General features: G+C 41.6%; 1 protein-coding gene across 3 annotated transcripts; it reads right to left on the bottom strand.

The window, feature by feature from the left end:
- Positions 1-2,992: 2,992 nt before the first annotated feature.
- ZNF879 (zinc finger protein 879) lies at positions 2,993-13,672 on the bottom strand. Of its 3 annotated transcripts, none has more exons than XM_054487642.2 (5): positions 13,466-13,672; positions 12,334-12,401; positions 9,778-9,904; positions 9,247-9,342; positions 2,993-5,163 (listed from the first exon to the last, which is right to left on the bottom strand). In XM_054487642.2, the coding sequence occupies exons 2-5, from the start codon at positions 12,364-12,366 to the stop codon at positions 3,728-3,730; spliced, it is 1,692 nt and encodes a 563-aa protein (XP_054343617.1). In that variant the 5' UTR covers positions 12,367-12,401; positions 13,466-13,672; the 3' UTR covers positions 2,993-3,727. The 3 variants fall into 3 exon arrangements, with proteins under 3 accessions (XP_054343617.1, XP_054343616.1, XP_054343615.1); XM_054487641.2 differs by having other exon boundaries at positions 13,338-13,580; XM_054487640.2 differs by having other exon boundaries at positions 13,183-13,539.
- Between the last annotated feature and the right edge of the window lie 13,692 nt (positions 13,673-27,364).

Raw genomic sequence — 27,364 nt, 5'->3', positions numbered from 1 at the left:
TGCCTCAGCCTCCCGAGTAGCTGAGACTACAGGCATGTGCCACCACACCCAGCTAATTTTTTGTATTTTTAGTAGAGATGGGGTTTCACCATGTTAGCCAGGATGGCCCTGATCTCCTGACCCCGTGATCTGCCTGCCTTGGCCTCCCAAAGTGCTGGGATTACAGGCGTGAGCCGCTGCGCCCGGCTGATATATATCTTTTAATATATAATTTTGCAAAAAAATTGTATCATACCCTATGTAGTTTGCCAATGACTTTTAAAAACTCAGAAATGTGTTTTTCAATCTATCCCTTTTTTTGTTTTAGAGACATGGTCTTGCTATGTTGCCCAGGTTGGTCTTGGACACCTGGGCAACAAAGTGATCCTCCTGCCTCAGCAGAGTAGCTGGGACTACAGATGTGCTCCACCATGCCAGCTTCATCCATGTTTTACTTAGCTTTATTCCTTTTCACTGCTGTTTCTACTGTGTTAATATTCCAAAATATATCCATTCTCCTAATTAATGGACATTCAGACTACTTACAACCATTTGGTGTGATGATCAGTGCTGCTAAGAATATCTTTGTACATCCCTTCATGCCCACATGCAATCATTTCTCCAGTGTATCTACGTAGATGTGCACAACACACACAACTTCAGCTTTATGTCAGTGATCTCTGACTTATATTCCCACTACTAATGAATTTCTTATTCCACATACATCCTGAAGCTCAGTATTGTCACACATCCTAATTTTTCCTCATTTGTGGTTGTAAAATCATACATTACCATGGCCTTAATTTGCATTTTAACTACTAATGAAGTTAATTACCTTTTCGTGTTTCTGGAAATTTGTATTTTCTTTTCTGTGAAATAAGCAGTCATGCATTTAGCCCATTTTCCTGGTGGTATTATTGATTTGTACAAATTAATATTTATGGATTATAATAGTTTGTTGGGCATACTGTGGAAAGATCGATTTTGTGTCTTGATTTTTCACCTCCCTTTTTGTATACTTTGGTAAGCAGTTCTTTCATGTGAGCAAATACATCAAAAATTTTATACAGCTAATTTGTAGCCTGTTTAAGAAATCCTTCCCAATCTCAAGAACATAAAATTATTTCTTTACATATTCCTCCAAGTTATTCAGTTTTTGCTTTTCATATAATTGTTATGGTGAGGGTAGGGATCTAATTTTTTTTTCTGTGAATCATTTCTGTCTGAGAGCCAATTTTGAACAGTTCATTCTTTTTGTTTTCTGAGACAGTCTTGTCACCCAGGCTGTAGTGCAGTGGCAGGATCTCGGCTCACTGCAACCTCCGCCTCCTTGGGGTCAAGCAATTAACTTGCCTCAGCCTCCTGAGTAGCTGGGATTACACAGGCATGTGCCACCACACCCGGCTAATTTTTGTAGTTTTAGTAGAGACAGAGTTTCGCCATGTTGACCAGTCTGGCCTCGAATTTCTGACCTAAGGTGATCCACCCACCTCAGTCTCCCAAAGTGGTGGGATTACAGGCGTGAGCTACTGCGCCCAGCTAGTTTATTCTTTCTCCATATTTCTTGTCATTAATGCTTCTAACATCTTACCATTCTTTTTCAGTAGGCTTTCTATAAATAAACCTACATTTATAATGTTATTAACTATGCTTAGGTGCTCTGGATTACGTTTGCTAATGCTTCGCGTGGGATTTCACCTCTTGTTCATAGGTAATATTGGTCTACAATATTCATTTCTTGTACTTTACCTGGCTTTGGCACTGGGTTATATTAGCAAAATTGTGCTATTACATTATCTCCTCTGGGAGACTTTCCATAAAACTTGGTCTATTTGTTACTTCAAGTTTTGACAGATCTTGTCTTAAAAAATAACTTGGCCTAATGTTCTCTTTGTGGGATTTTAATTCAGATTTAACTTTTTGATGATTTTAAAACTACTAATAGTTGGAGAAGTTCTATTTCCCTAGGAATTTTTCCAACTTAGGTAGAGACAAAAAAACTGAACAGTTGTGGGAAGTAAGGATTAGAGATGAAGCATTCAATGATCCAGAAAAGTGTGTTCTTCACAAGTCTGAAACAATGAGACTAAGTAACCCAGGAGGCAAAAGCTGTATTCAGTGATTTTTGCTACGTTCCCAATAACTTTCCTGTTTTCTATTTTTTTGTTTGTTTGTTTAAGACGGAGTCTCGCTCTGTCAGCCAGGCTGCAGAGCAGTGGCGCGATCTCAGCTCCATGCAAGCTCCACCTCCTGGGTTCACACCATTCTCCTGCCTCAGCCTCCCAAGTAGCCGGGACTACAAGCACCCGCCACCAGGCCTAGCTAATTTTTTTTTTTTTTTGTATTTTTAGTGGAGACGTGGTTTCACCGTGTTAGCCAGGATGGTCTCGATCTCCTGACCTCATGATCCGCCCAACTTGGCCTCCCAAAGTGCTGGGATTACAGGCGTGAGCCACCACGCCTGGCCCGTTTTCTATTTTTTAAAGCTCCTTGGCAGAAAAACAACTTGGCACTTTATGAAATGGGTGGTTTTGGCCCTTAAGTGCTTACCCCCTCCTGATAAACTTGGCTAAACTAGATGTTAGCCTCTGTAAAGCCCAGCAATTTTAGTTTGACTTGTGAGATAACTGTTTTTAGCTTGCTAATCTTATGATTCACATTTTAGAAATGCTGAACTGAGCTAAATCATCTGTTGAAGAGTATAAGTCCATCTTCTGGAAGAAAGAGCATCTGAACTCAGAGCCTAAATATTTGCCCAGTGACCTTTAGAGTGTGGGGAGAAAGTGAACATTGTCTGATGAAGGCAAAAAAGTGGAAGTAAGGGTGAAAGTGATCTGGTTCATTTTACCTCCAAGGATGATGACCTGAGTTCTACATTGTTCCTGGGCCTTCTGGTGGCTGGTAACCAGAAAACTCACAGAAGCAGGCACACCCTGGGAGCTGAGCTGTGCTTGCTATTGGCTACATTCTGAGATAATTTATAACATTTTTCATTAAATTGCAAAAGCAGTGGTTGTCTGAATGACCTTTACTTATCAATACAGCAAAGGTAATCACTTTTAATGAGAAAAACGAGTGAAATACCATGTGTTCTGTGACTTAGTGACTTTAGCTCTGACTCAGAGTTTGGAATAAGTAGTCAGGAAGAAAACTCAAAGATAGTATGCCTGCATAGTTTATGGAGTGATTTTCTTCTCAGGTGAATGGCTTAGAAAGCAGAGAAACAATTCAAAGTCTTAACCATGAAGTACAGAATCTGCTTTAAGACTATTAAAAAATATTTTAGTGACAGTGAGGTAGCTATGGGTCACCTATACATACTTCTTTTCAAAAACATTCTTTCTAGTCCCACTGGCTTGCATAATAGTTTCAAAAAATAGATTCCTAGATTTATCTGTGTCCGGATTTTATGGCTGTACTTGTACATAAACAGCAGGCTTCCCAGTGATGCTCAGGAAAGCTGGTAGCTGTTATCGTACATCACTAGACAATCAAATACTAACCCTGCAATCTTAAAAATTCTCGATTTCATGGTAATAACTTAAGAACATATGAATAAACATTTTACAGAAGCTTTTCTAGCATTCCCAAGGTTACCCTGCATCATGAAGTCTCCGATGTTTGATGAGGTCTAACTGAAGTTTTACCCATGATTAACTACTTTTCATCACTTTCTCCCCAAAATGAGTTTTTTGATATTCAGTATGGAATATAACTTCAGTTCCTACATGCATTTATACAGTTTTTCTCAATTATGAGTCCTTTGATGATTAGTAAGAGATGAGCTCTGACTAAAAGCCTTCCCACATTCTTTACATTTATAAGGTTTCTCCCCTGTATGAATTCTCATGTGTGTCATAAGGGATGAACTCTGTCTGAAGGCTTTCCCACACACTTTACAGTTATATGGTTTCTCTCCAGTATGAATTCTCTGGTGCTGAATTAGAGCTGAGCTTTGGTTGAAGGCTTTCTCACAGTCATTACATTTATAAGGTTTTTCTCCAGTATGAATTTTTCGATGAGTATTAACGCCTGAGTGGGAACTGAAGGCTTTTCCACATTCCTTACAATTATATGGTTTCTCTCCAGTGTGAATTCTGTGATGTATATTAAGCCGTGAAATCCAAGAGAAGGCTTTCCCACATTCATTACATTTGTAGGGTTTTTCTCCAGTGTGAATTCTTTGATGTTGTATGAGAGCTGAGCTTTGGCTGAAGGCTTTCCCACATTCTTTGCATGCATATGGTTTCTCACCAGTGTGAATTCTCTGATGTATGATAAGGGCTGAGTGATAGCTGAATACTTTTCCACACTCATTACAATGAAAGGGTTTCTCTCCAGTATGAATTCGATGGTGCCTACTTAGCCGCGATATTGAAGTGAAGGCTTTCCCACACTGAGTACATTCATACGGTTTCTCCCCAGTATGAATTCTGTGGTGCTGAATGAGAGATGAGCACTGACTGAAGGCCCTCCCACATTCATTACACTTATAGGGCTTCTCTCCTGTGTGAATTCGCTGGTGATTATTAAGAGATGAACTACCTTTAAATGTTTTTCCACATTCCTTGCATTTATAAGGTCTCTCTCCAGTATGCATTCTCTGGTGTCCAATAAGAGATGTGGTGAAACTGAAGGCTTTTCCACATTCACTACATATATAAGGTTTCTCTCCTGTATGAACCCTCAAGTGCTGAGTTAGGGATGAGCTTTGGCTGAAGGCTTTCCTACATTCCTTACATTTATAGAGCTTCTCTCCAGTGTGGATTCTCTGGTGTTTACTCAGGGAGGAACTGTGGAGGAAGATTTTCCCACAGATATTACATTTATAACATTTACGCACTGTGTTGACCCCCAGTTGTTTAAAGAGAACTGAATACTGCTGTGAACGGGGTCTCCTTCCTCTGGAAACTATTCTGGGTTTTCTAATAAGTGATGATTTTAGACCAAGGTTTTTCCCAAATTCAATACCTTTAAAGCTCCTCTCCTTCATGTAGACTTTTTTGATGGTAACTAACACTTTACTGAAAAGTCTGTTCTTTTTGCCTTGTTGCTTCTCTAACTTATCTTCATTTATGTAGGTTTTCTCCAACTTGAAGTCAAATGTGCCATCAATTATGAGTTTTTTCATGACTTCCTGATTTTCTTCTTTAGAAACTATGGTTTCAAACAAGCTTTCCCATCCTAAAGTAGACAAAACATGTAAGTCTCTCTTCAACTGAGAATTTTAAAAAGTGACATAAAAACACACAAGGATAGTTAAAAAATATAAAGCCTTGAAATCTTAGAAAAGGATGGGAAAAAGAAGAGGAGGAAGGAAGCAGGATGACAGACATGTGGATGGGAAGGGTCTGAAGAAACTTACATATAGGTGGGCTGAGGAAATTAGGGGACAACAGGAGAAGCCAGGCTTGATCTATTAACAAAGCACAGCTCGCTAGGGTATGAGGCCCTTCTGAGCACAGCCTGTGTCCCTCAGCGTCGTCTCCCAGGGCAGCTACCAGTGCACTCAGGTAAATACCAAGGGAAAAACTGCAGAGGGGCTAAAATTAAATGAAAGAGAAGAGCTCCGCCAAACACAGGCTATCAAGCAGTGCTGCTCTAGGCCTCCTCAGAATGCTGTAAATAATGACAACCACTTACTCAAGTAATATCTACTGAGTACCTACTGTGTGTTATGCAAAGGTTAAGACTCTGAGAATGACAGGGCACAAGCCAGACAAGGGCCTACTCTCAAGGTTTACATTCTAGCAGTGTGATACAGACAATGACCAAGTAACAAATCAACAGCAGTACAAAGGAGCAATGAGAACTGTAAGAAAACACAAAGTGCTGTGTAATAAGAGTGAATAGGCAATTATTTTAAACTGGGTGATGACAAATAAAATTAAAGATGAGATCTAAATAACAAGCGCTGGCCAGACAAAAATGTGGGTATAAAGGTGATCCCAGTCAGAAAGAACAGTAACACAAAGGCCCTAGGCAGGAATAAGCTTCCTTTTTTCCAGGACATACAGCAGTCCATGGTAGCTGAAGCAGAGTGAACAAGGAGAGAGTGTCACAGATGAGGAAAAGAAGTGGGCCAGGCTATATCGTGGAGCGTTTTCTAGGATACAGGAAGATATTGGAAGTTCATCAGCATCACTGAGGGCTAGAAGGGACATGAAACGACGTGGTTTTTGTTTAAAAGGGATCACTCTGGTTGCTGTATGAAAAACAAACTGTAATGGAGCCGGGGAGAAAGAGAACAAGGGCAGCTGAAGAACAGGCAATGAGGAGGCCGCTGCACTCTTCCTGGATGAAGATGGTGGTGGCTGGCACTGGCATGTGGTGATAAGAGATGGAAAGAGGTGGGCGTATCTGGGATATTCTGCAAGTAGCACTGGCAGGTATCTTCACCTACGAATAGAGCGCAGAGGCAATGAAAGAGGGGACTCAAGGATGACTCCTAGCTTTTGGTCTGGGCAACTCAATGGACACCAACACTATTATCATGATATTGGGGAATACTGGGAGAAAAGAACATTATTGAGAGTAGTTTTTTGTCTACCTTTTTGGTTACTTAAGATACAGTACAAGAAATGGAATCATTGATTCAAAAGAAATGTATTTTCTTTTGTATTTTATGGAAGAGCTTTTATTTTCTAAACTACAAAAGAAATATATCATCATTATAAGAAAAACACAGAAAACTATAAAAATGAACATATAGCTCACTCATAAATACATCATGCAATTGTAATCACTATCATATGTGGGACGTAGCTCACCAGAATTTTCTGCATATAAAAAATCACTTAATTAAAAAATTAAAATGGGTTGAAATTAAGCTTCCTTTACCTCCATTTCACTTAAAAATCATGAGCTTCTCTCCATGTCAATAAATGTAGGCTGACATCATCATTTTAATGGCTGTACAATATGTCCAATGCATGAAAACATCATCATTTAATAAATCCCTTTTTGAGAGTCATTTACCCTCCTCCTTTTGTGGCAGTGATGCCACATGTTGTAACAAAACATTCTTTTACAACATCTTTGTAACTCTGTACAGTTACCTGTGCAGAAATTATCTTAAGATTTCTAGACTTGAAATTGATTTTAATAAAGCCAGACCATCTTCAGAAAGACTGTACCAGTTGCAGTCCCACTAACGATACTGCTTATCACTCACAGCAGTGGCAACACATTGGGTATATATTTCTTAATCCTTGGTAATAAGGGAAAAATGGTAACTTGTGCTTTGTTGGAATTTCATTGATTTTAATTTAATGAAGTTGAATAGTGTTTCAAAAAATCCCTTGTGGATTTTTAAGCCACATGCCTGGCCTTTTCAATCACAATACTCATGTCCTTGTACTGCGATGATTTACGCCTGGTACCTTTGCCTCTTTATACTACGGCTTTGTATTCCCATAACCATCTTAGCAATATTAGTAACAGAGAAAAACTAGAAACTAAAATTTCCAAAAGGAAGACTGTTTAATTGGCTTAACATACAATATAGTCCTCTCAATGAGGTAGGCCTCTATTCACTGAGGGCTGAATAACTGAAGGACATTCACAATTAAAACAGGCTCAAGAACAAGCTGTATAATCAATCTTTCTGTGTCTCTCTCTCACTGTGTCTGTCTCTCACACACAAACACATTTAAACAAATACGCAGTTTGAATGGGTAATAAACAATAATAATTGATCATAGTTGGTAAAATTCCAGGTGACTTTTTTTTGCTCCTATTTTTACAACAGCATGTAGAATTTGTACAAATTTAAAATAATTAATTTTTAAAAATGCTTGTAAAACAATACTGACAATGTGATACCAATGATTTATTTGCCAACCAGAAAGCTCAGAGCGAAATTTGAAACTCATTTATAGCTACCATTCTGGTCCTTACTGCAGATCTATTTATTTTCTAGATGTCTGATTGAATTTCTATTTTATTGTAGCACTACTCTTGCAGTCAATTGCCTCACATTGTTGGTGGAATGTGGCAGAAACAAAAGATTCCTGAAATGAAAGGAAGGACTGAATCTTCAAAGCAAAGAGGCCAGTAAAGTGCCAAAGAACAAAGAAAAAAAAATACTCTTTCATATAACCTAATGAAAAGTCTGAATTCCAAAGATAAAGACGATGTCCTATAAGATTCCAAAGAGAAGACAGAAAAGAAAAAACAAGTTACCTATACAGGAAATAGAATCGGACTAATGGGATTATTTGTCAGCAGCGCTCCATGCCCAAAGACAGTGGACAGTTTGGACAACGCAGAGAGGGAAAAAAAAAAAAAAAAAAAAAAAAGGATGCCAGAATTCTAGATCCAAAACACAAATCTCAGAGGAGAGAAAAAAACAACTGATTTTTGACACGTACAGATATTGCGCACATGAACCTTTCTGAAAAACGTTACCCAAGAAAATATTCTAGTCGAGCCAAAGGGAAAAATGTGAAGACAGAGTTCACAAATGGAAACACAAAAGTGAACTGGCCCAGAAAGCCCACGCCCTGCCCAGGTGAGAAAAAAACACCAGACAAGTGGTAAAGCTCAACAGAGGCCTCCTCTACTGCCAGAAGCAGAGACAGAATTCACAGGAGAATGAATGGGGAAGCTGACAATGTAGTCATCCAAGGGCACATAGGGAAAAAGTGACACGCCTTAGGAGCTGGGATCTGGGATGCATTATTTCCTACATTTTCACAGAAAAGAGAAGAATGGCATGATGAATATCTGGAAGCCCACTCACATTCCGTAACTGTTACCATTTGTCACACCTTCTTTCCCTCTTTCATGTATGTAAATACATACACATATATCTGCTTTTTTTCCCCTGCTGAACCATGTATAATAAGTTGTACACCAAAGAGATCAAAGCAAAAGATGGTTCCAAGATGAAACTATGAGGGATGTATTGTAGTGATTAAAAAAAAAATGTAATGTTCAAGCCACTAAGGAAAATAATTTAGGAAAGGAATCAATCCAGTAAAAGCAAGGAAAAAGGAAGATAAAAGAATTATAAACCTTTACACATGATATACTGTATTACTTATTCTGCAAATTACAAGACATCTGAAAACAGTGCAACCCATATTGGCAGAATTCAACCCTCCTCTGAACCTGATGGATCAAGTAATTAAAAGAGAAAGGATCTGCCTTCCCAGCATTCCCCCCTGGCCTGGCACATCAAGGAGACCCTTGAGCGCAGCCTCCTCACTGTGCTCTGGCAGTGGGAAAATGTTATGCCCATCTCCCAATTACTCCGTCACTCACCGAGATGTGCACCTTGGGGAACTCCACTCTCCACCATCCAGGCATCTTCTCCTTGCTCTAACTGGGAGATGACCTTTGGCTTGGAAAAGAGAATCCCTGTTCATGAACAAGAAAGAGACGTGAGCGGCCATCGTAGCAGGCAGGTCCAGCCCCCAGAGTGCCCAGGGCAGAGGGGCAGTACAGGGAAGGAGGAGGTTTGTTCTGAGAGAAGCTTCAAATTGGGCTCCTAGAGGACGACCAGGAGGTGGTCTCAGGAAGAAAGTTAGGGCTCTGGCTGTGCACTCCTCTCAGCAAGAACACCTTGTGGGGCTCGGGGAACAGAGCTCAGTGGGCAGAAGACAGGAAAAGCAGAGAAAAGACACCCTTCATCAACTCTACTAAGCCAAGGTCTCTCAGTACAACCAAGGGGAATGGCAATGGCCACTCTTGGAGCCCACCTGTGAGCCGACCTGGCCAAGCCCTCCAAATGTGCCCCCTGAGGGTGCTAAGGTGCTCTTTGGCAGATTCTGCATCAGGAGGAAAGTTCCTTACCCAGTGAGACCAGGATGCTGTAGTTCTCCAGCATCACCTCCCGGTACAATGCTCTCTGGGCAGAGTCCAGGTGCAACCACTCATCCTGGCTGAAGAACACGGCCACATCCCTGAACGTCACGGACTCCTGGAATGGCAAACCCACTCCTGTTCATCCAGGACTGTCCCCACAATGGGACGACTGAGAAGCAACCCTGTCACAACTTGGGGTTCTAAGTATTTCAAGTGTTTCTGGACAACTTTTCAGTTACCAAGCACACATTTATCATTTACCTATGGTGAGTGAAACACCATCCCCTCAGGAAGCTTGAACACAGAGGCCAAACAAGAGAAGCACTTGAACCCGTGAAACAAAATCAGAGCAAGAAAACACTGAACTTTAGATTTGGAAACATCCAATCACCTAGACCAAACCCTCATCTTACAGGTGACACCTGACAGTCAGGTTTCGGAAGGAGGCACCAGCGCATTCACTAAGGGAGGTATAGGTGGAACACCACCAGGCTTGCCGGGAAAGGCGGTCACTGAGTCCTAGTTCTGCCTCAACTCGGGCCATCTCTGAGTCCTGGGAAAGAGGACACTGACATTCACAGCAGGGAAGGCTATGAGAATGTTCCAGGCATGGCTGTGTCAGGAGAGGTCCCAGGTGGTGGGCTACATAACCTTTCAAGCCAAAGGAGAAGGCTATGGTCAGGAGTCCCCCTCCCCACCCCAGAAGCTCCTGTTCTTCTACCTCTCTCCTCCTTCACTGGATGGCATGTCACTGCTCTGAACCAGAGCCATCTCCCCTTCTTTTCTTGAGAGTCATCTTCTTGGCTGGGCACAGTGGCTCACGCCTGTAATCCCAGCACTTTGGGAGGAGGATTACTTGAGCCCAGGAGTTTGAGACCAGCCTGGGTAACATAGAGAGAACCCATCTCTGCAAAAAATAATTTTTTTTTTTAATTAATTGGGTGTGGTGGCATGTGCCTGTAGTCCCAGTTATTCAGAAGGCTGAGACAAAAGGCTTGTCTGAGCCCAGGAGGTCGAGGCTGCAGTGACGTGTGATCACACTACTGCACTCCAGCCTGGGCAACAGAGTAAGATCCTGTCTCTTAAAAAACAAAACAAAACAAAAGAATCATCTTAAAAAAGCTTACTAGAAAATTCTAAAAGATCAATAAGCAAAACAACAAGAAGTGTTCATCTAACTTTCTACCACCAGAAAAAGTTAACTTTTTGCTATGTCTCTTCAGGTGATTTTCATGCAAATATGGTTCTATATTTAAATAAAAATAAAATCACATTATACAAATAACCGCATCCTAGTCACCACTGTTTAAATACTGCCCAGTAGTTCAGTGTATAGATGATCTAGTTTATTTAACTCACCTAGTACTGGATGTTTAGGTTGTTTTCACTTTGTTAATACCCTAAAAATGCTGAATTGAGTATCCTGTACATAATCACAAAGGCGTACAAAGCTTATCTCCTTCAGGCATATTTTTCTTTTCTTTCTTTTTTTTTTTGAGATGGAGTCTTGCTATGCCACCAGGCTGGAGTGCAGTGGCACGATCTCAGCTCACTGCAACCTCCACCTTCCGGGTTCAAGTGATTCTCCTGCCTCAGCCTCCGGACTAACTGGGATTATAGGAGCGCACCACCAGACCCACCACATCTGGCTTTTTTTTTTTTTTTTTTTGAGATGGAGTCTCGCTGTGTCACGCAGGCTGGAGTGCAGTGGCATGATCTCTGCTCACTTCAACCCCCGCCTCCCGGGTTCAAGTGATTCCCCTGCCTCAGCCTCCAGAGTAGTTGGGACTATACACATGTACCACCATCCCTAGCTAATTTCTGTATTTTTAGTAGAGACCAGGTTTCACCATGTTGGTCAGGCTGGTCTTGAACTTCTGACCTCAAGTGATCCACTCGCCTTGGCCTCCCAAGGTCCTGGGAATACAGGGCCTCTCTTTTTCAAATTCCCAGTGTTAGGAAGGAATTATTTGACTCCTCCGTGTCTTTGTCTGCCACAGGGCAAAAACATCTGGATCTTTCACAAAGCTCTGGTAGTGGCAGTGGCCTGGCACTGGAGCCCCATTAAATTCTTTGTCAAAAAGTATGAGACTGGGGGCCGGGCGCGGTGGCTCACGCCCATAGTCCCAACACTTTAGGAGGCTGAGGCGGGCAGATTGCTTGAGGTCAGGAGTTCGAGACCAGCCTTGCCAACTTGTTGAAGCCTGGTCTCTACTAAAAATACAAAAATTAGCCGGGTGTGGTGGCACACATGCCTGTAGTCCCAGCTACCAGGGAGGCTGAGGCTGCAGTGAGCCGTGTCCGTGCCACTGCACTCCAGCCTGGGTAACAGAGTGAGACCCTGTCTCAAAAAAGGAAAAAAAAAAAAAAAGTATGAGACAGGCTCTGAGGCAAGGGAAACACCTTCCTTCCAGAGTTCCTCAGCTACCAAGCCCTCTGGTCCTTCCCCGAGCTTCACTGGGTACAGAAGCTCAACAACAGATGAAGAAGTTTACCATGTCTAGACCCTGAAGGCAATTCAAGCAAAAAGAAGCCTTCACTCACCTGTACATGGGCTGGCAGCAACCTCCTTGCCATTTCTCCCTCCCTGCTGCCTCTCTTGGGGAAGGCACCTGGAATGGAGAAAAAAGCTGTGAGGTCTTTTCATCCAGCCTGCATGCCCACCCTCATTAGGCCTGACCAGGTTAGAAGCCATAAGCTGAGCACCCGCAGAGAAGGAGCCTGGAACTGCCCAGGCCAGAGGGGCCCTGAGTCCGGCCACTTAAACCAGTGTGGGAAGCAGGTACACAGTCGCCGGGCCTGCTACCTTTCTGCCAGTGCTTTAAGATAAAGACGAATGGAGCGAAGGGATGAAGACCATCTGCCGTGCCTTAACAGGGTCAAGGGCGGAATCAGGCAAGGCTCATCCAGATAAAGTAACAGGAAATCACACAATATTCCACACATCTGCACTTGGATGTTGTTCAATACGAAAAACAGCAGTTGAAGAACTGATGCTCTTTTCTAGCAACAGCCAACCAAAAATTAGTCCTCTTTTCTTCCTCTTGTAAGATTTACTTCCTTTATCAAAAACAGTTATCAAAGCTGCTTAAACGTAGCGTTACCCATTCTCCCCCGCCCCCAAAAAACAAGGGCTCAAGAAAATAGCATCACTGGCTAGAAACTGATTTAAAATTTAGAGAAATGGGAAGAAACTTAGCAAGTGGACATGGTTACAGTAAATAAAAAACGAAATAGTTAAATCACTCTAGGACTGACTGTAGGAAAACACTGCCAAACGAGCAAGACTGCCAAACACGAGTAAATCTAAAGTTTAAACTCCGGGAAACGGAGTATGGGGAGGCTTAAACCCACACACGCTAAGAGCGGAAAACCGCCCGGAGGGCTGCGGACCCTGAATCGAGGCGGCGTTTTGCAGTTTCTTTTCTGGAGCCGTTTCCCCCGGAGTCCGGCCCAGGCTGCGGCCCAGGAATCCAGCGGCATCGACGCGCCCTCCCGGCCTCCGCCAGGCCCTTCCCAGACCACGCCCCCTCCGGGGCCGGGTTCACCTGCCGAGGCCGCCCCGGCTCGGACGCCTGGAGCCGGGGCTCGGCGGACACGCGTAGAGGCCAGCCCTCGTCCTGGTCCCGCCGCGGCAGCCACACGCCCCGGGCCCGCCCTCACCGGCAGCCTGTACCTGGGCCCGCCACGACGGGGGGCGCGCAGCTGCACACCGCACAAGAGGCGAGCGGTACACCTAATTCAGAGACGTTTCCCGTCGCCGCCGGGCGCAACTGCGCCTGCGCGCCGGAGAGCCGACGGGTTTCCCTGGCTGAACCGCAGCGTTTGTCCCTCCGGACTTCATTTCCCAGACGTCACCGCGGCAACACCACTTACGGTGTCCGAGAGGGAACCACAGCTCCGAGAGCGGAGAACGCGATCGGGCTGTGGAGTTCGAGAAGGCTGAAGCCGAGTCCCTAAGCTTGGGATCCAACTACTCTCCCTCCGCTAAACCACCCATTGTATTCGTAATTCGAATGACAACAATAGTAAGACGGAAAAGTGAGTATGAATTTTTAAATGTGGAAGACTAGCCGCTGCTGATTATTCGCAGGTGGTGACAGACTATTACAGTCCATTCTGCTATTTTAATTAAAAAGGAATTATGTCTAAATTTTGTAATCTCGGCCGGGCCCGGTGGCTTATGCCTGTAATCCCAGCACTTTGGGAGGCCGAGGTGGGCGGATCACAAGGTCAGGGGATCGAGACCATCTTGGCCAACATGGTGCAACCCCCTGTCTACGAAAACACAAAAAATTAGTCGGGCTTGGTGGCGCGTGCCTGTAATCCCAGCTACTCGGGAGGCTGAGGCAGGAGAATCGCTTGAACCTGGGAGGCGAAGGTTGCGGTGAGCTGAGATCGCGCCACTGCACTCTAGCCTGGGCGACAGAGCAAGACTCTGTCTCAAATAAATAAATAAATAAATAAATAAATTTTTGTAATCTTTACATATTTACTGGCACTCAGAGTAAAACAAAAGCATAAACCCAGTATTTCCCTCTTCATGGCACTCACTTCTTTTGAAGTGACTTCTTTAAAACGTAAAATAAAACCCAACTCCCAGCGCTATCATCACAACTGCATCCTCGGTGACCGGCACTGTACACATCAAATACTATGTGCTCAGGAAGTGTTGATTTTTAAAACATCAGACATTAGGATTTACAGAGACAAACCTAAACACAAAGGGTACTTGAAGATAGAAAATGCAGAGATGGACTAAGAGATGTCAGGTAGATAATATGAAAAAGAAATCTTGGATCACGATGTTACAACAATACAAAGATTATTGCAATGTAAAAATAATTAAATTGAACAAAATGGATGTTTTATATTGTTAAAAGATAATAATGCACATCACTAATCATTAGGGGAATGCAGATCAAACATCCACTGCAATTTCACACTCATTAGGATGGCTATTACAAAATTTGGAAAAAAAAGAAAACCAGAAAACAATCCTTGTGCCTTAATGGTGGGAATATAAAATGGTACCGCTGCGCTGGAAAACGGTATGTCAGTTCCTCAAAAAAAATTAAATATAGAATTAACACATGGGCAATTCGACTTCTGGACCATATCTTATTTCTATATTTAATTGTTATTTTAAAATAATAATGATAAAGATATAACAGTTATAGACCATTATTGGCAAAACAACATAGCATTGAGATTTACAAAGTAAAAGGTGCCAGACTGAGTACCCATGATTACCTCCCTTTTTCTCTTCATATTCTTCAAAGTAACCCCAAACACATATAATTTTCAAAGGAGCAAATCTCATGCAACTCTAGAAAAATACCATCAGAACACCAGAAATTGAGGAAACATTTGGAAGACATGCAGGAGATATGTGCTCTGATATCCAAAATCTAATAAAAAGATTCAGAAGAAAGCAGAGAAAATGGAGAGGGGGGAATAATAACAAATCGATTACATATAGAAATAGTGATAGAGATATAGCAGAAAACACATTCAAGCTGAGGAAGCCCTGAGTCTTCAGAGTAAATAAAATGTAGGGTGTTTGGCATAATGAATGAGCTAGGGTAGGGATGGCCCATAAAAAATACATCCTCGATGAAATATCACAACTCTGAGGATAAATAGAAACCCCTAAAAGTGGCCAGAAAAGATGGAATAAAAGGTTGGCATGTGTTATTTGCTACAAGTCATAGAAGATGGAACTGCTCAAATTGGCTGAAATGAATAAGGCATAGCAAGAAATCACTGGGGCAGACTCCAGCTAAGGAAGAATCAGTGGTTCTGTGATGTCAGCAAAAACCAAGCTTCGGCCAGGCGTGATGTCTCAAGCCTGTAATCCCAGCTATTCAGGAGGCTGAGGCAGGGCAGTTGCTTGAACCTGGGAGGCGGAGCTGAGATCGCGCCACTGCACTCCAGCCTGGGGGACAGAGCGACGCTCTCAGAAAAAACAAACAGGTTTCTCCTTTTCTCCACCCTGATCCTTAGGAGCTGGATGTGATGTGGATATGTAAACAAAATCAAGGTTCTGTTGAGAATTAGGAAGGCGAGAGGATATTAGGTAACCAAGAACGTCCACTACTCTAGACGAACCAAAGAAAGTGCAGCTGACATCAGGCTTCTCAGCAACACGGATTCTAGAAGATGGTGTGGAGCAGTGTCCTCAGATTTCAAACAGAAAATGATTTGGAATTTAAATAGAGTACTATAGATTCTGTAGAATACTATAACCTTCCAATTTTGCATTGAATTGTGAGTGAAGCAAAGGCATTTGGAGGATGACTGTATTTACATAGATTCCAATTCATAGGTATCTCTGCTAGATTTAGTAATGAATGTAACTCATTTTAAAAAAGAAGAGTCCGGCCGGGCACAGTGGTTCACACCTGTAGTCCCAACACTTTGAGAGGCCAAAGTGGGCAGATGGCTTGAGCTCGGGAGTGCGAGACCAGTCCGGGCAACATAGTGAAACTCCATCTCTCCCCATCCTCCCCCCTCAAAAAAAAAAAATTAGCCGGGCATCGTGGTCCCAGCTACTGGGGGTTGGAGTGGGGTGCTGAGGGGGAGAATCACTTGAGCCGGGGAGGCGGAGATAGCAGTGAGCCGAAATTTCACGACTGCACTCCAGCCTGAGCCACACAGTGAGACCTGTCTCAAAAAAAAAAAGCCGGGCGCGGTGGCTCACGCCTGTAATCCCAGCACTTTGGGAGGCCGAGACGGGCGGATCACGAGGTCAAGAGATCGAGACCATCCTGGCTAACACGGTGAAACCCCGTCTCTATTAAAAATACAAAGAATTAGCCGGGTGTGCTGGCGGCGCCTGTAGTCCCAGCTGCTCGGGAGGCTGAGGCAGGAGAATGGCATGAACCTGGGAGGCGGAGCTTGCAGTGAGCTGAGATCGCGCCACCGCACTCCAGCCTGGGCGACAGAGCGAGACTCCGTCTCAAAAAAAAAAAAAAGTAGCAAATGCCATAAAAATCTGTTTACTATTTCTGGCCAAGACAGAGTAAAAAAGACTGGAATTACTGTCTCACCTTATACACACACTAACAACACCACCAAGAGACAACATGTAACATGAGACATCAGGCAATAAAGGACATTGGTTCCAGAGAGTCAAAAACAAATGAGGTGAGTCCTTCAACTGTCCCATCCTGCTGCTTCGACAGTCTTCAGGCCAAAGCCCAGAAAAGGCACTGGAAAATCCAACATGCATTCCCAATAAAAAAATCTGCCACCAAGCTAGAAATGCAAAAGAGCTTGTCTACAAAACCCCACACTAAGACTATACTTTTTTATTTATTTTTTATTTTTTTGAGACAGTCTAGCTCTGTCGCCCGAGGCTGGAGTGCGGTGGTGCAATCTTCGCTCACTGCAACCTCTACCTCCTGGGCTCAAGCGATTCTCCTGCTTAAGCCTCCCGAATAGCTGGGAATACAGGCGTGCACCACCATTCCCAGTTAATTTTTTATTTTTTTGTTTATTTTTTTGAGATGGAGTTTCACCCTTGTTGCCCAGGCTGAAGTGCAATGGCGCAATCTCGGCTCACTGTAACCTCTGCCTCCAGGTTCAAGCGATTCTCCTGTCTCAGCCTCCTGAGTAGCTGGGATTGCAGGCGCCCGCCACTACGCCTGGCTAATTTTTGGTATTTTTAGTAGAGATGGGGTTTCGCCATGTTGGCCAGGCTGGTCTCGAATTCCTGACCTCGTGATCTGCCTGCCTTGGGCTCCCAAAGTGCTAGAAAAAAAAAAATAAGAGAAAATCTTTGTGGCCTTGTGTTAAGCAAAGGTTTCTTGAATGCAACACCAAAAGCATTATCCATAAATGAAAAAAAAAGTTAACTTGGACTTCCTGTAAATTAAAACCTGCTTATCAAAGACACTCTTAAGAAAATGAAAGACAAGCCACACATTGGGAGAAATATTTGGAAAGCATGGATCTGATAAAGGTCTTGTATCCAGAATACATAAAGCACTCTTAAAACTCTATAATAAAAAAAAGAAAACCAAACAACCTAATTTTTTTTTTTTTTTTTTTTAGACAGAATTTGGCTCTGTGGCCCAGGCTGGAGTGCAATGGCAAGATCTCGGCTACTGCAACCTCTGCCTACCCAGTTCAAGCAATTCTTGTACCTTAGCTTCCCGAGTAGCTGGACGACAGGCGCACACCACTACGCCCGGCTAATTTTTGTATTTTTAGTAGAGACGGGGTTTCACCATGTTGACCAGATAGGTCTCAAACTCCTGACCTCAAGTGATCCGCCCACCTCGGCCTCCAAAGTGCTGGAATTACAGGCATGAACCACTGTGCCCAGCCCCAAACCTAATATTAAAAGTGGGCAAAAGATTTGATCATACACTTCACCAAAGAACATATAAGAATAGCAAATAAGCTCATACAAAGTTGCATGACATTATTAGTCATTAAGGAAATGTGAATTCAAACTCCAGTGAGATACCACTTAGCACCTACTGTAGTAGCCTGGAAAAAGGTCCCCTCAAATATGTCCAGCTCCTAATCCCTAGAACTTGTGAATATTACCTTATATGGCAAAAGAGACTGCCAATGTGATAACGGTGAGGATACTAAAAGGAGAGTGGACGTGGTAATGGATTAGAGTTGGAGACATCAGCATGAACTCCTGTTGAGCTTATTGTAGGTACAAATCAACGTAGAACTGTTTCTAGACAGGTGTATATACACAGGTTCACATACACAAATATGTTCTTGCTCTGTCAGCTGACAGGACCTAAAAGCAAAGATGATCCAGTAGCAATAAACAAACCTAGGGCACAGATCTTGTTTTCCAATACCATTTTCCGATAAAAGGAACCACAGCTCCTTGGAGAAATAGATTCTAAAACAGAGACAGGAAATATACAAGGTGAGCCAGGAACAACTGGTAATGCCAGAAAGCAAAGAAGTTCTCAAAATAACAACAACAAAAACAAGTGATGGGGATGTATCAAGGGACCAAGGAGCCAACTGAGAGGGCGCCTCATGAGCAAAGGTGCAACAATTCGAGCAATAAAATAATGTTGGATTACAACCCAAAGTACACAATCGATATATGGGAGTCTCCACCAGCATATATGAGCAGTATAATACGTAAATAAATAAATAAATAAACAAATGGTAGAGAACAGGCAAATCTCTCATGCAAAATAATTTAAGGCAGGGCGCCCTGGCTCATGCCTGTAATCCCAGCACTTTGGGAGGCTAAGGTGGGAGGATCACTTGAGGCCAGGAGTTTGAGATCAGCCTGGCCAACATGATGAAACCTCGTCTCTACAAAAAATACAAACATTAGCTGATCATGGTGGTGCTCACCTGTAATCCCAGCTACTCGGGAGACTGAGGCACGAGAATCACCTGAACCCAGGAGGCAGAGGTTGCAGTGAGCCGAGATCTTGCCACTGCACTCCAGCCTAGGCGACAGAGATTGTGTCTCAAAACAAAACAAAAAGAGAGAGAGAGAAGTTAAAGTAGTTAATGCGAATATTCCACCCTCCAGGAGGTGAACAGAAGTCTCCATTCCTTAGAGTGGGCTGTGCATAATGACCTCCTTATGAACACAAGGTGAAAAGGAGAAAAAGGAGTAATTTTAGAGTGTAGCAACATGACGAACGCTTCCTCAGTCGAGTGACTAAGGTTAACATCAGCAGTTAAAGTCCTGCTGATGAAAATGACACTTTACCTCCACAGTCTTTCTTCCAAAAATTCATAGCTCCAGCCTGACAATGAGAAAAACATCAGACAGTCACAATAGAGGGTGCTTCTACAAGATACCTGACCAGGACTCCTTAAACTGTCAAGGTGATCAAAAACACAGAGAGTCTTGACAAACTGTCCCAACCAGCAGGAGCTTAAGGAGACACAATAACTAAATGGAAGGTGGCAGCCTAGATGGGACTCTGGAACAGAAAAAGGACATCAGGCAAATACTAAAGAGAGATGAATAAAGTACGGACTTCAGTTAATAATAATTTAGCGATATTGGTTCATTCATTGCCTTGTAGGAGACCAGAAGATGCCACCCCAAAATATGCCACTTTAGCATAAGGGTTGTTTTGAGCTGGAGGCAAATGAGAATGAACAGATGCAGACAGTTCTGAGAAGGGAAGGCTGACACAAATCCCCTCTCCCAGGGAAGTGTTCTGTCCATGAAGAAGACTGGAGAGTCGACTCTGAGATGGACGATGCGAAAGGAAAAGAAAAACTTGGGACCTGATTCACTATATGCCAAAAGAAAAAAAAATTCAGCTGAGAGCTGAGTCATGCCTCCCTTTTGTTCCTAAGGAGACAGCTACAGAGAAAAGGTTAACTATGTCCACAGGTTACTCCTCTACGTTCACCTTATCTAATGTAAGGTGCGGATGTACTGAGCTCGAGACAAACACATGATTGACAACTCCCCTTCCTGCCCCTGTTGTCTTGCAACATGTGGATTCGGTAATATGACCATATCCTCCCTCTTTCCCTCCAGCCCGCTTTTCCTTCTTAAATATTCAAGGCCTCAGAATCATCTGGAGAAAGACACAGACCACAGACTATTTCTGTGATTCCATATTTATTTCTTCCAGGCATGTCCTTAACCTAGGCAATATAAACTTCTAAATTGATTGAGACATGTCTCAGATACGTTTTGGTTTACAACCTGCACAGAGAAAACTTACTCCATTGGTTTCCTCCAAATATTTGCTTTCTCAGAGTTTGCTGCTCCTGAAAGCCTAAAGCCCCTTTCCTTTGTCTTGCCACTTCTCTACAAATGTATTGTTCTTTTTTGAAAAAGCTGTATAAGCTCAAGTTCTAACCACCCCCTTGAGTGACCGTCACTGAGTTCTCTCGTGTACGTGCAGTGCACGTGTTAATAAACTCCTGTTGTTTTTCTCTTAGGAATTTGTCTCTTTTTTTTTGAGACGAAGTCCCACTCTGTTGCCGAGGCTGGAGTGCAGTGGTGCAATCTCGGGTCACTACAACTTCAGCCTCCCAGGTTCAAGCAATTCTCCAGCCTCAGCCTCCGGAGTAGCTGGGACTACAGGCATGCATCAACATGTCCAGCTAATTTTTGTATTCTTAGTAGAGACAGGGTTTCACCACGTTGGTCAGGCTGGTCTCAAACTGCTGACCTCAGGTGATCTGCCCACCTCGGCCTCCCAAAGTGCTGGGATTACAGGCATGAGCCACCGCACCTGGCTGAATTTGTTTTTTGTCTGTCTAATTTGCAGGGCCCCAGCTGGAGAACCCAGGAGGGCAGAGGGAAAAATTTATCCTCCCCTGCAGTGTGAAATGCACTAGATTGATGTAAGATGTTCATAATATGAGTATGGGTTATAAAGTGACTGTACTCTTTTTGTAACTTTTCTATAAATTGGAAACTATTCTAAAATTCAATTTTTATTAAAAATGATGGCTGGGTGCAGTGGCTCACATCTGTAATCCCAGCACTTTGGAAGGCCGAGGCGGGTGGATCACGAGGTCAGGGGATCGAGACCATCCTAGCCAACATGGTGAACTCCTGTCTCTACTAAAATACAAAAAATTAGCTGGGCGTGGTGGCATGTGCCTATAGTCCCAGCTACTCGGGAGGCTGAGGCAGGGGATCACTTGAACCTGGGAGGCAGAAGTTGCAGTGAGCCAAGATTGCGCCACTGCGCTCCAGCGTGGGCAACAGAGGGAGACTGTGTCTCAAAAACAAAAAATAAATAAATAAATAAAATAAAAATAAAAATGAGATCTGGCACAATGTGAAGAGTTACTGTAATTTTAAACAAGTATTATATGTGTATGAATATTTTACAGTATAATTAGCATTTCTTTGATTTATAAAACATTATCTCATATGCTTATTTTCATTTATTTATTTTTTTTAAAAATTATTCTTTCTTTTCCCAATTATGTCTTGAGGCTGTAGGGAAAAAATGAGAAAAACTTTAATATGGACCAAAAAATGTACTGGATATCTGGCCTGGAAAGCCCTCAGGGACTACCTCAACCTTTTATTGTCTTTAAGCTATTTACAACCCTGGAAATTGTAGAAAACTTCTTTTCTTTTTTTCAGATGGAGTCTCACTCTGTCGCCCAGGCTGGAGTGCAGTGGCGCAATCTCGGCTTACTCCTAGCTCCGCCTCCCAGGTTCACGCCATTCTCCTGCCTCAGCCTCCCAAGTAGCTGGGACTACAGGCGACCGCCACCACACCCGGCTAATTTTTTGTGTTTTCGTAGACAGGGGGTTGCACCATGTTGGCCAGGATGGTCTCGATCTCCTGACCTCGTGATCCACCCGTCTCGGCCTCCCAAAGTGCTGGGATTACAGGCGTGAGCCACTGCGTCCGGCCAGAAAACTTCTAATTATGCAACTGCTCTTGTTTATAGAAATGCAGATTGATTGTGTCTAGTAGAATGCAATTGCCACTTCTCTACAAATGTATTGTTCTTTTGTTAAGATGCTGTAAAAACTCTTGTTGCCCTGTGAATAGAACCTTTCTGCATCTATTTATAAATTCATTTCAGCTTATATATGTGCGGTTCTTTGAGTTTTCCTTTGAACTGATTTTTAAAATCTTACTGATTCCCTCATTAGTTAGATAAAAATCTTGCCATCTGTCCATTTCATATTTGTATGACAGCCATAATATTACCTTTTTTCCTTTATTCTATAACAAGGACTTAGTGTTTTCTTTCGATATTTGTATCTTTTTGTTACAAATATTATACTAGTTTTTAATTTTTCTTACAATCTTTCATGACATGCTGAAATTTAAATGCCTTTGTAATTCATTCACAACAATATCTTCTGTGTCATTTCTTCAATTGAGGAAAGCATAGAAAAAGAACTTGCCCATCCAGAGACCAGCTCTGTCTGGCATTTTATTCTAGCTATATTTTTCAGTGAATTATCTGTATCAAAGAAACCCATGCACATAGTATATACACCAATTGGTAGGGGAAAGTTCCATTATCAAACTGCAGGCCCTTATACCACTCCTCCCCAAAGAGGCTACCACAGCTAGAAGGTACCTCTTTCAAGCTTATTTGTTTCTTCTGGAATTTACATCCCTATTTCCAAATTAAAAAACAACAACAATTATGCTGCCTTTTTTCTGTTTTCGGGTATTAAATATTGACACTGTTTACTCTGTGGTTTATTATTTTTTAATTAGGAAGCATTTGATGCAATGCTTGGGAACGATAAATCAATTTCTTTTTCACCAATAGAAAAAGTACAAGTAACTGCTTAGAGGCTTGTTGTGAGGATTAACTGAGGTATAAAATATAAAAGTGATAAAGGCAGAAGGCAGAGAGGGGCAGGTTCCCGGAGTAACCAGTCCTGGGTAAATCCTCGGACTGAATTGAGAATCCTCCTTCCCATTTGGCATGCCTTCCTCTGATTGAGCCGTATCCTTCATCTGTTTTACATATACCTACCCTTTCCTAATTGGTTTTCTACACTATCATGCCCACCTTTGAGTGGTATCTTCACTTTAACCTTTTGTGCATACTCACAAACCAATCAGCACACACTCCCCATTCTGAGCCAATAAAAAGCCCCAGGCTCAGCCATATGGGAAACACTCCTGCCTTCAGGTAGGAGGACCACCCCCGTGTTCCCTCCCCATTAGAAGCTGTTTCAGCGCTCAATAAAACTCCCTGCCTGACTCACTCTTTGAGTGTCTGCGTGCTTAATTCTTCCTGGTTGTGAGACAAAAACCCAGACTTAGCTAAGCTATGGAGCAAAAATCCTGCATCAAAAGCACTTGAGACAGTGGCAAATAGCAAACACTATATATGTATTAGGCATTATCATCTTATTATTATTTTCATTATTGCTTATTATTGTCCCCATTCTCCATCACCACCAGTGGTAACCATCCTCCTGGATTTGTTTTTCTTATTCCACTGATTCTTAAAAAATAAAATTACCAAATATGTATCCATAAAATATCTGTCTAATTTTCTGCAGCTTGCTGATTTGCTCATCATTGTGTTTGTAAGATTCAACTATTTTGATAGATGTCACTGAAATTCTTAATTTTGATTGTTCTTTAGTATACATTGTGCAACTATAAAACAATTTATTTATTCATTATTCTGTCAGTGGTCATTGTGAGTTTTTTCCACAAACAGCACTCATTGAATCCTGGTGTCCATATAATGAGAAATTTTTTGGGGGGGTGGCATTTGCAGAAGTGGAATTTCAGGGCTTTGGGTATATGCATTGTGAACCCCAAACATCTGAGACAGTTCTCCGTTAATTTAGAAAGTTTATTTTGTCAAGGTTGAGGATGCGTGCCTGTGACACAGCCTCAGGAGGTCCTGACAAGATGTGCCCGAGGTGGTCAGGGCACATGTTTTATACATTTTAGGGATACATGAGACATCAATCAATATATGTAAGTTATACATTGGTTCCATCCAGAAAGATGGGACAACTCGAGCAGGGAGGGGGCTTCTGGGTTATAGGTAGGTGAGAGACAAAGGGTTCCATTCTTTTCAGTTTCTTTTTTGTTTGTTTGTTTTGAGGTGGAGTCTCACTCTGTTGCCCAGTCTAGAGTGTAGTGGCATGATCTCTGCTCATTGCAACCTCTGCCTCCTAGGTTCAAGCAATTCTCCTGACTCAGCCTCCTGAGTAGCTGGGATTACGGGTGTTTGCCATCACACTCAGCTAATTTTTGTATTTTTAGTAGAGATGGAGTTTTGCCATGTTTGCCAGGCTGGTCTCGAACTCCTGACCTCAAGTGGTCTGCCCACCTCAGCCTCCCAATGTGCTGGGGTTATAGGCGTGAGCCACTGTGCAGGGCTGCATTCTTTTTTGTTTCTGATTAGCCTCTCCAAAGGAGGCAATCGGATATGCATTTATCTCAGTGAGCAGAAGGATAACTTTGAATAGAATGGGAGGCAGGTTTGCCCTAAACAGTTCCCAGCTTGACTTTTCCCTTTAGTTGTGTGATTTTGGGGTCCCAAGATTTATTTTCCTTTCACAGCATCTTCAACTTGACAATATAATGCCAAACTATGAAGTGATTAAACCAATTTACAGTAAAAATGTTTTATGAGAGTTCTTCACAATTCAATAAGGTGGAATAAAAAAATTAAATGGTAACTCATTGATGTTTTAATTTTAATTTTATTGATTGTTAAGGAAGTTGAACTTCTATGTTTACAGTCAGTTTGAGTTTCTTCTTTTGTGAAGTGCCCTGATGTGTTCTGACAATGTTTCCATTGCATTGTTTGTGTCTTTCTCACTGATTCATGTCTTATACCTATTATGCATATTGATTATTTGTCAATTACCTGCATTGCAAATGTCTTCTGGCAGTTCGTGGCAACAATTTTCATTCCCTTTATGGTGTATTTTGGTGAACAAAAGTTTGTAGTTTTATAAGCAATTTAGTAATTCTTTTCCTTTTGGGCTAGAATGTTTAGTGTTTCTTTAACCATATTTAACAATCACTATACTTAGTTCAAAGAACATATTCTCATACATTGAACAATCTTTTAATTTTCTTCTGATATTTGTCTTTATCCATCTAGAATTAATTTTATGTATGGTGTGAGGCAGGGATCCAATTTCATTCTTTTTCATTATGGTTACCTAAATTACTCAAAATCTTTCATTGATAATTTGTCCTTTTCCCTATAATTTGAAATGTCAGTTTTCCATATATATGGATTTACATTAATAAATTTTCTATATATATTTGTAACTTATTTCAAGGACTCTCTATTCTATACAGTTCATCTATATGTGTAAATCTGCACCATTATTGCTTATAAATTAATATAGCTTTGTGATATATCTTGATACATCATCTTGTTTTATCCTTGAAGAGGCACCTAATTATCTTAATCCTTTGATTTTCTACATATATTTTAGAATCAGCATGTTTCCCTGTGAACTCCTTTAGGATATAGTTTGGGGCTACATTGAATCTGTAGATCAATTTGAAAAGCAGCAGAATCTTTACATGACTGAGTCTTCCTATCCATGGACATTTTAACCACCCAATTTATCTAGTTCCTCTTTAAGTCTTTAAATAAAGTGTCTTAAGAGTCTCCTTAAAGATTTTTGCCCACCTTTGTTTAGATAATTCCTAGTTATTCTATATATTTTCATAGCTCTTATAAATGGAATCTTTTTTAAGTTTACATTTTCTAACTTTTTATGCCTGGTGTATAAAAGGCAAATGATTTTAGAACTGCTCTTATATTTATATATTATTTTCTATGTAGGTATCATGGTTAATTTTATGTATCAACTTGACTGGTCCATGGGGTGCCCAGACATTTGGCCAGACAGTATTCTGAGTGTGTCTGTGAAGGCATTTCCAGATGAGCTAACATTTGAATCAGTAGACTGAGTGAAGCAGATTGGTTTAATGCAGTGTAAGTGGGTCTTATCCAATCAATTGAAGCTCTGAACAGAACACAAAAGGTGACCTTTTCCTGAGTAAGAAGGAACTCCTCTTGCCTTGACTGCCTTGAGCTGGGACATCAGTTTTTTCTGGCTTTGGACTCAAACTGAAACATCAGCTTTGCATGGGTCTCAAGGCTACTGGCTGGACTGGAACTTACACCATGGGCTCTCCTGATTCTTGGCTCTTTGGACTCAGACTGAAACTACACTATGGCTCTCCTGGGTCTCTAACTTGCCATTTGTAGATCTTGGAACCTTTCATTCTTCATAACTGCATGAGCCAATTCCTTCTAATAAATATATATAATATATCTGTCTATATAATAAATAAATAACTCTATCTATGTACTTACATAACTCTGTATGTTACATCTATCTATCCTATCTATCTATCTACCTATCTATCTATCTATCTATCTATCTATCTATCTACCTACCTACCTATCTATTCGCTGTGTCTCTGGAGAACCCTGACATAGTAAGCAATCATATCACATGCAAATGATGAAAACTGAGTATTTTCCAAATCAATCATTATACATCTTTTTTTCTTGCACTGACTAGTGCCCTCAAGAGGGAATGATAATTGGAATTATTGTCTTGCTCTGATTTTAAAGGAAGTAGATACTTCAAATAATTCATCATGGAGTGCAATATTTTCTGTAGGCTTTTAGTAGATAACTTCATCAGTTTAAAGAAGATCCTTAGATTATGAAACATTTAAAATTATGAATGAATATTAGATGTTATCATATGCTTTTTCTGCATCCATTTAGATAATCATGTTTTTCCTTTAATCTGTTAATGCAGTGAATTACATTAATAGATTTCCTAAGTCATTAATCTGCTAAAGTGCATTTCTGGGACAAACCAGACTTGGTTATGACATTTTATATATTTCAGTTTGCAAATATTGGACTAGGATTTTTGTATCCATATTCCTTAGTTTGACCTGTAAATTTTATTTCTTGTACTAAGTATTAGCCTCATGAAAGGTATTGTCAAATGTTTTCTTTTCTTCTATTCTGAAATTGTTTGTGAAAAAAATATATTTTGTTGCAGCACATGTTTCTGTATTGTGGATTAGTTTGATGATATGTGGAAAGTGTCTTGGTTTGTGTGGGATTTTCCCCCCAGCAT

The sequence above is a fragment of the Pongo pygmaeus genome, chromosome 4 (assembly GCF_028885625.2).
Source record: "Pongo pygmaeus isolate AG05252 chromosome 4, NHGRI_mPonPyg2-v2.0_pri, whole genome shotgun sequence".
Lineage (NCBI taxonomy): Eukaryota > Metazoa > Chordata > Mammalia > Primates > Hominidae > Pongo > Pongo pygmaeus.
This window is presented reverse-complemented; position numbering and strand designations above follow the sequence as displayed.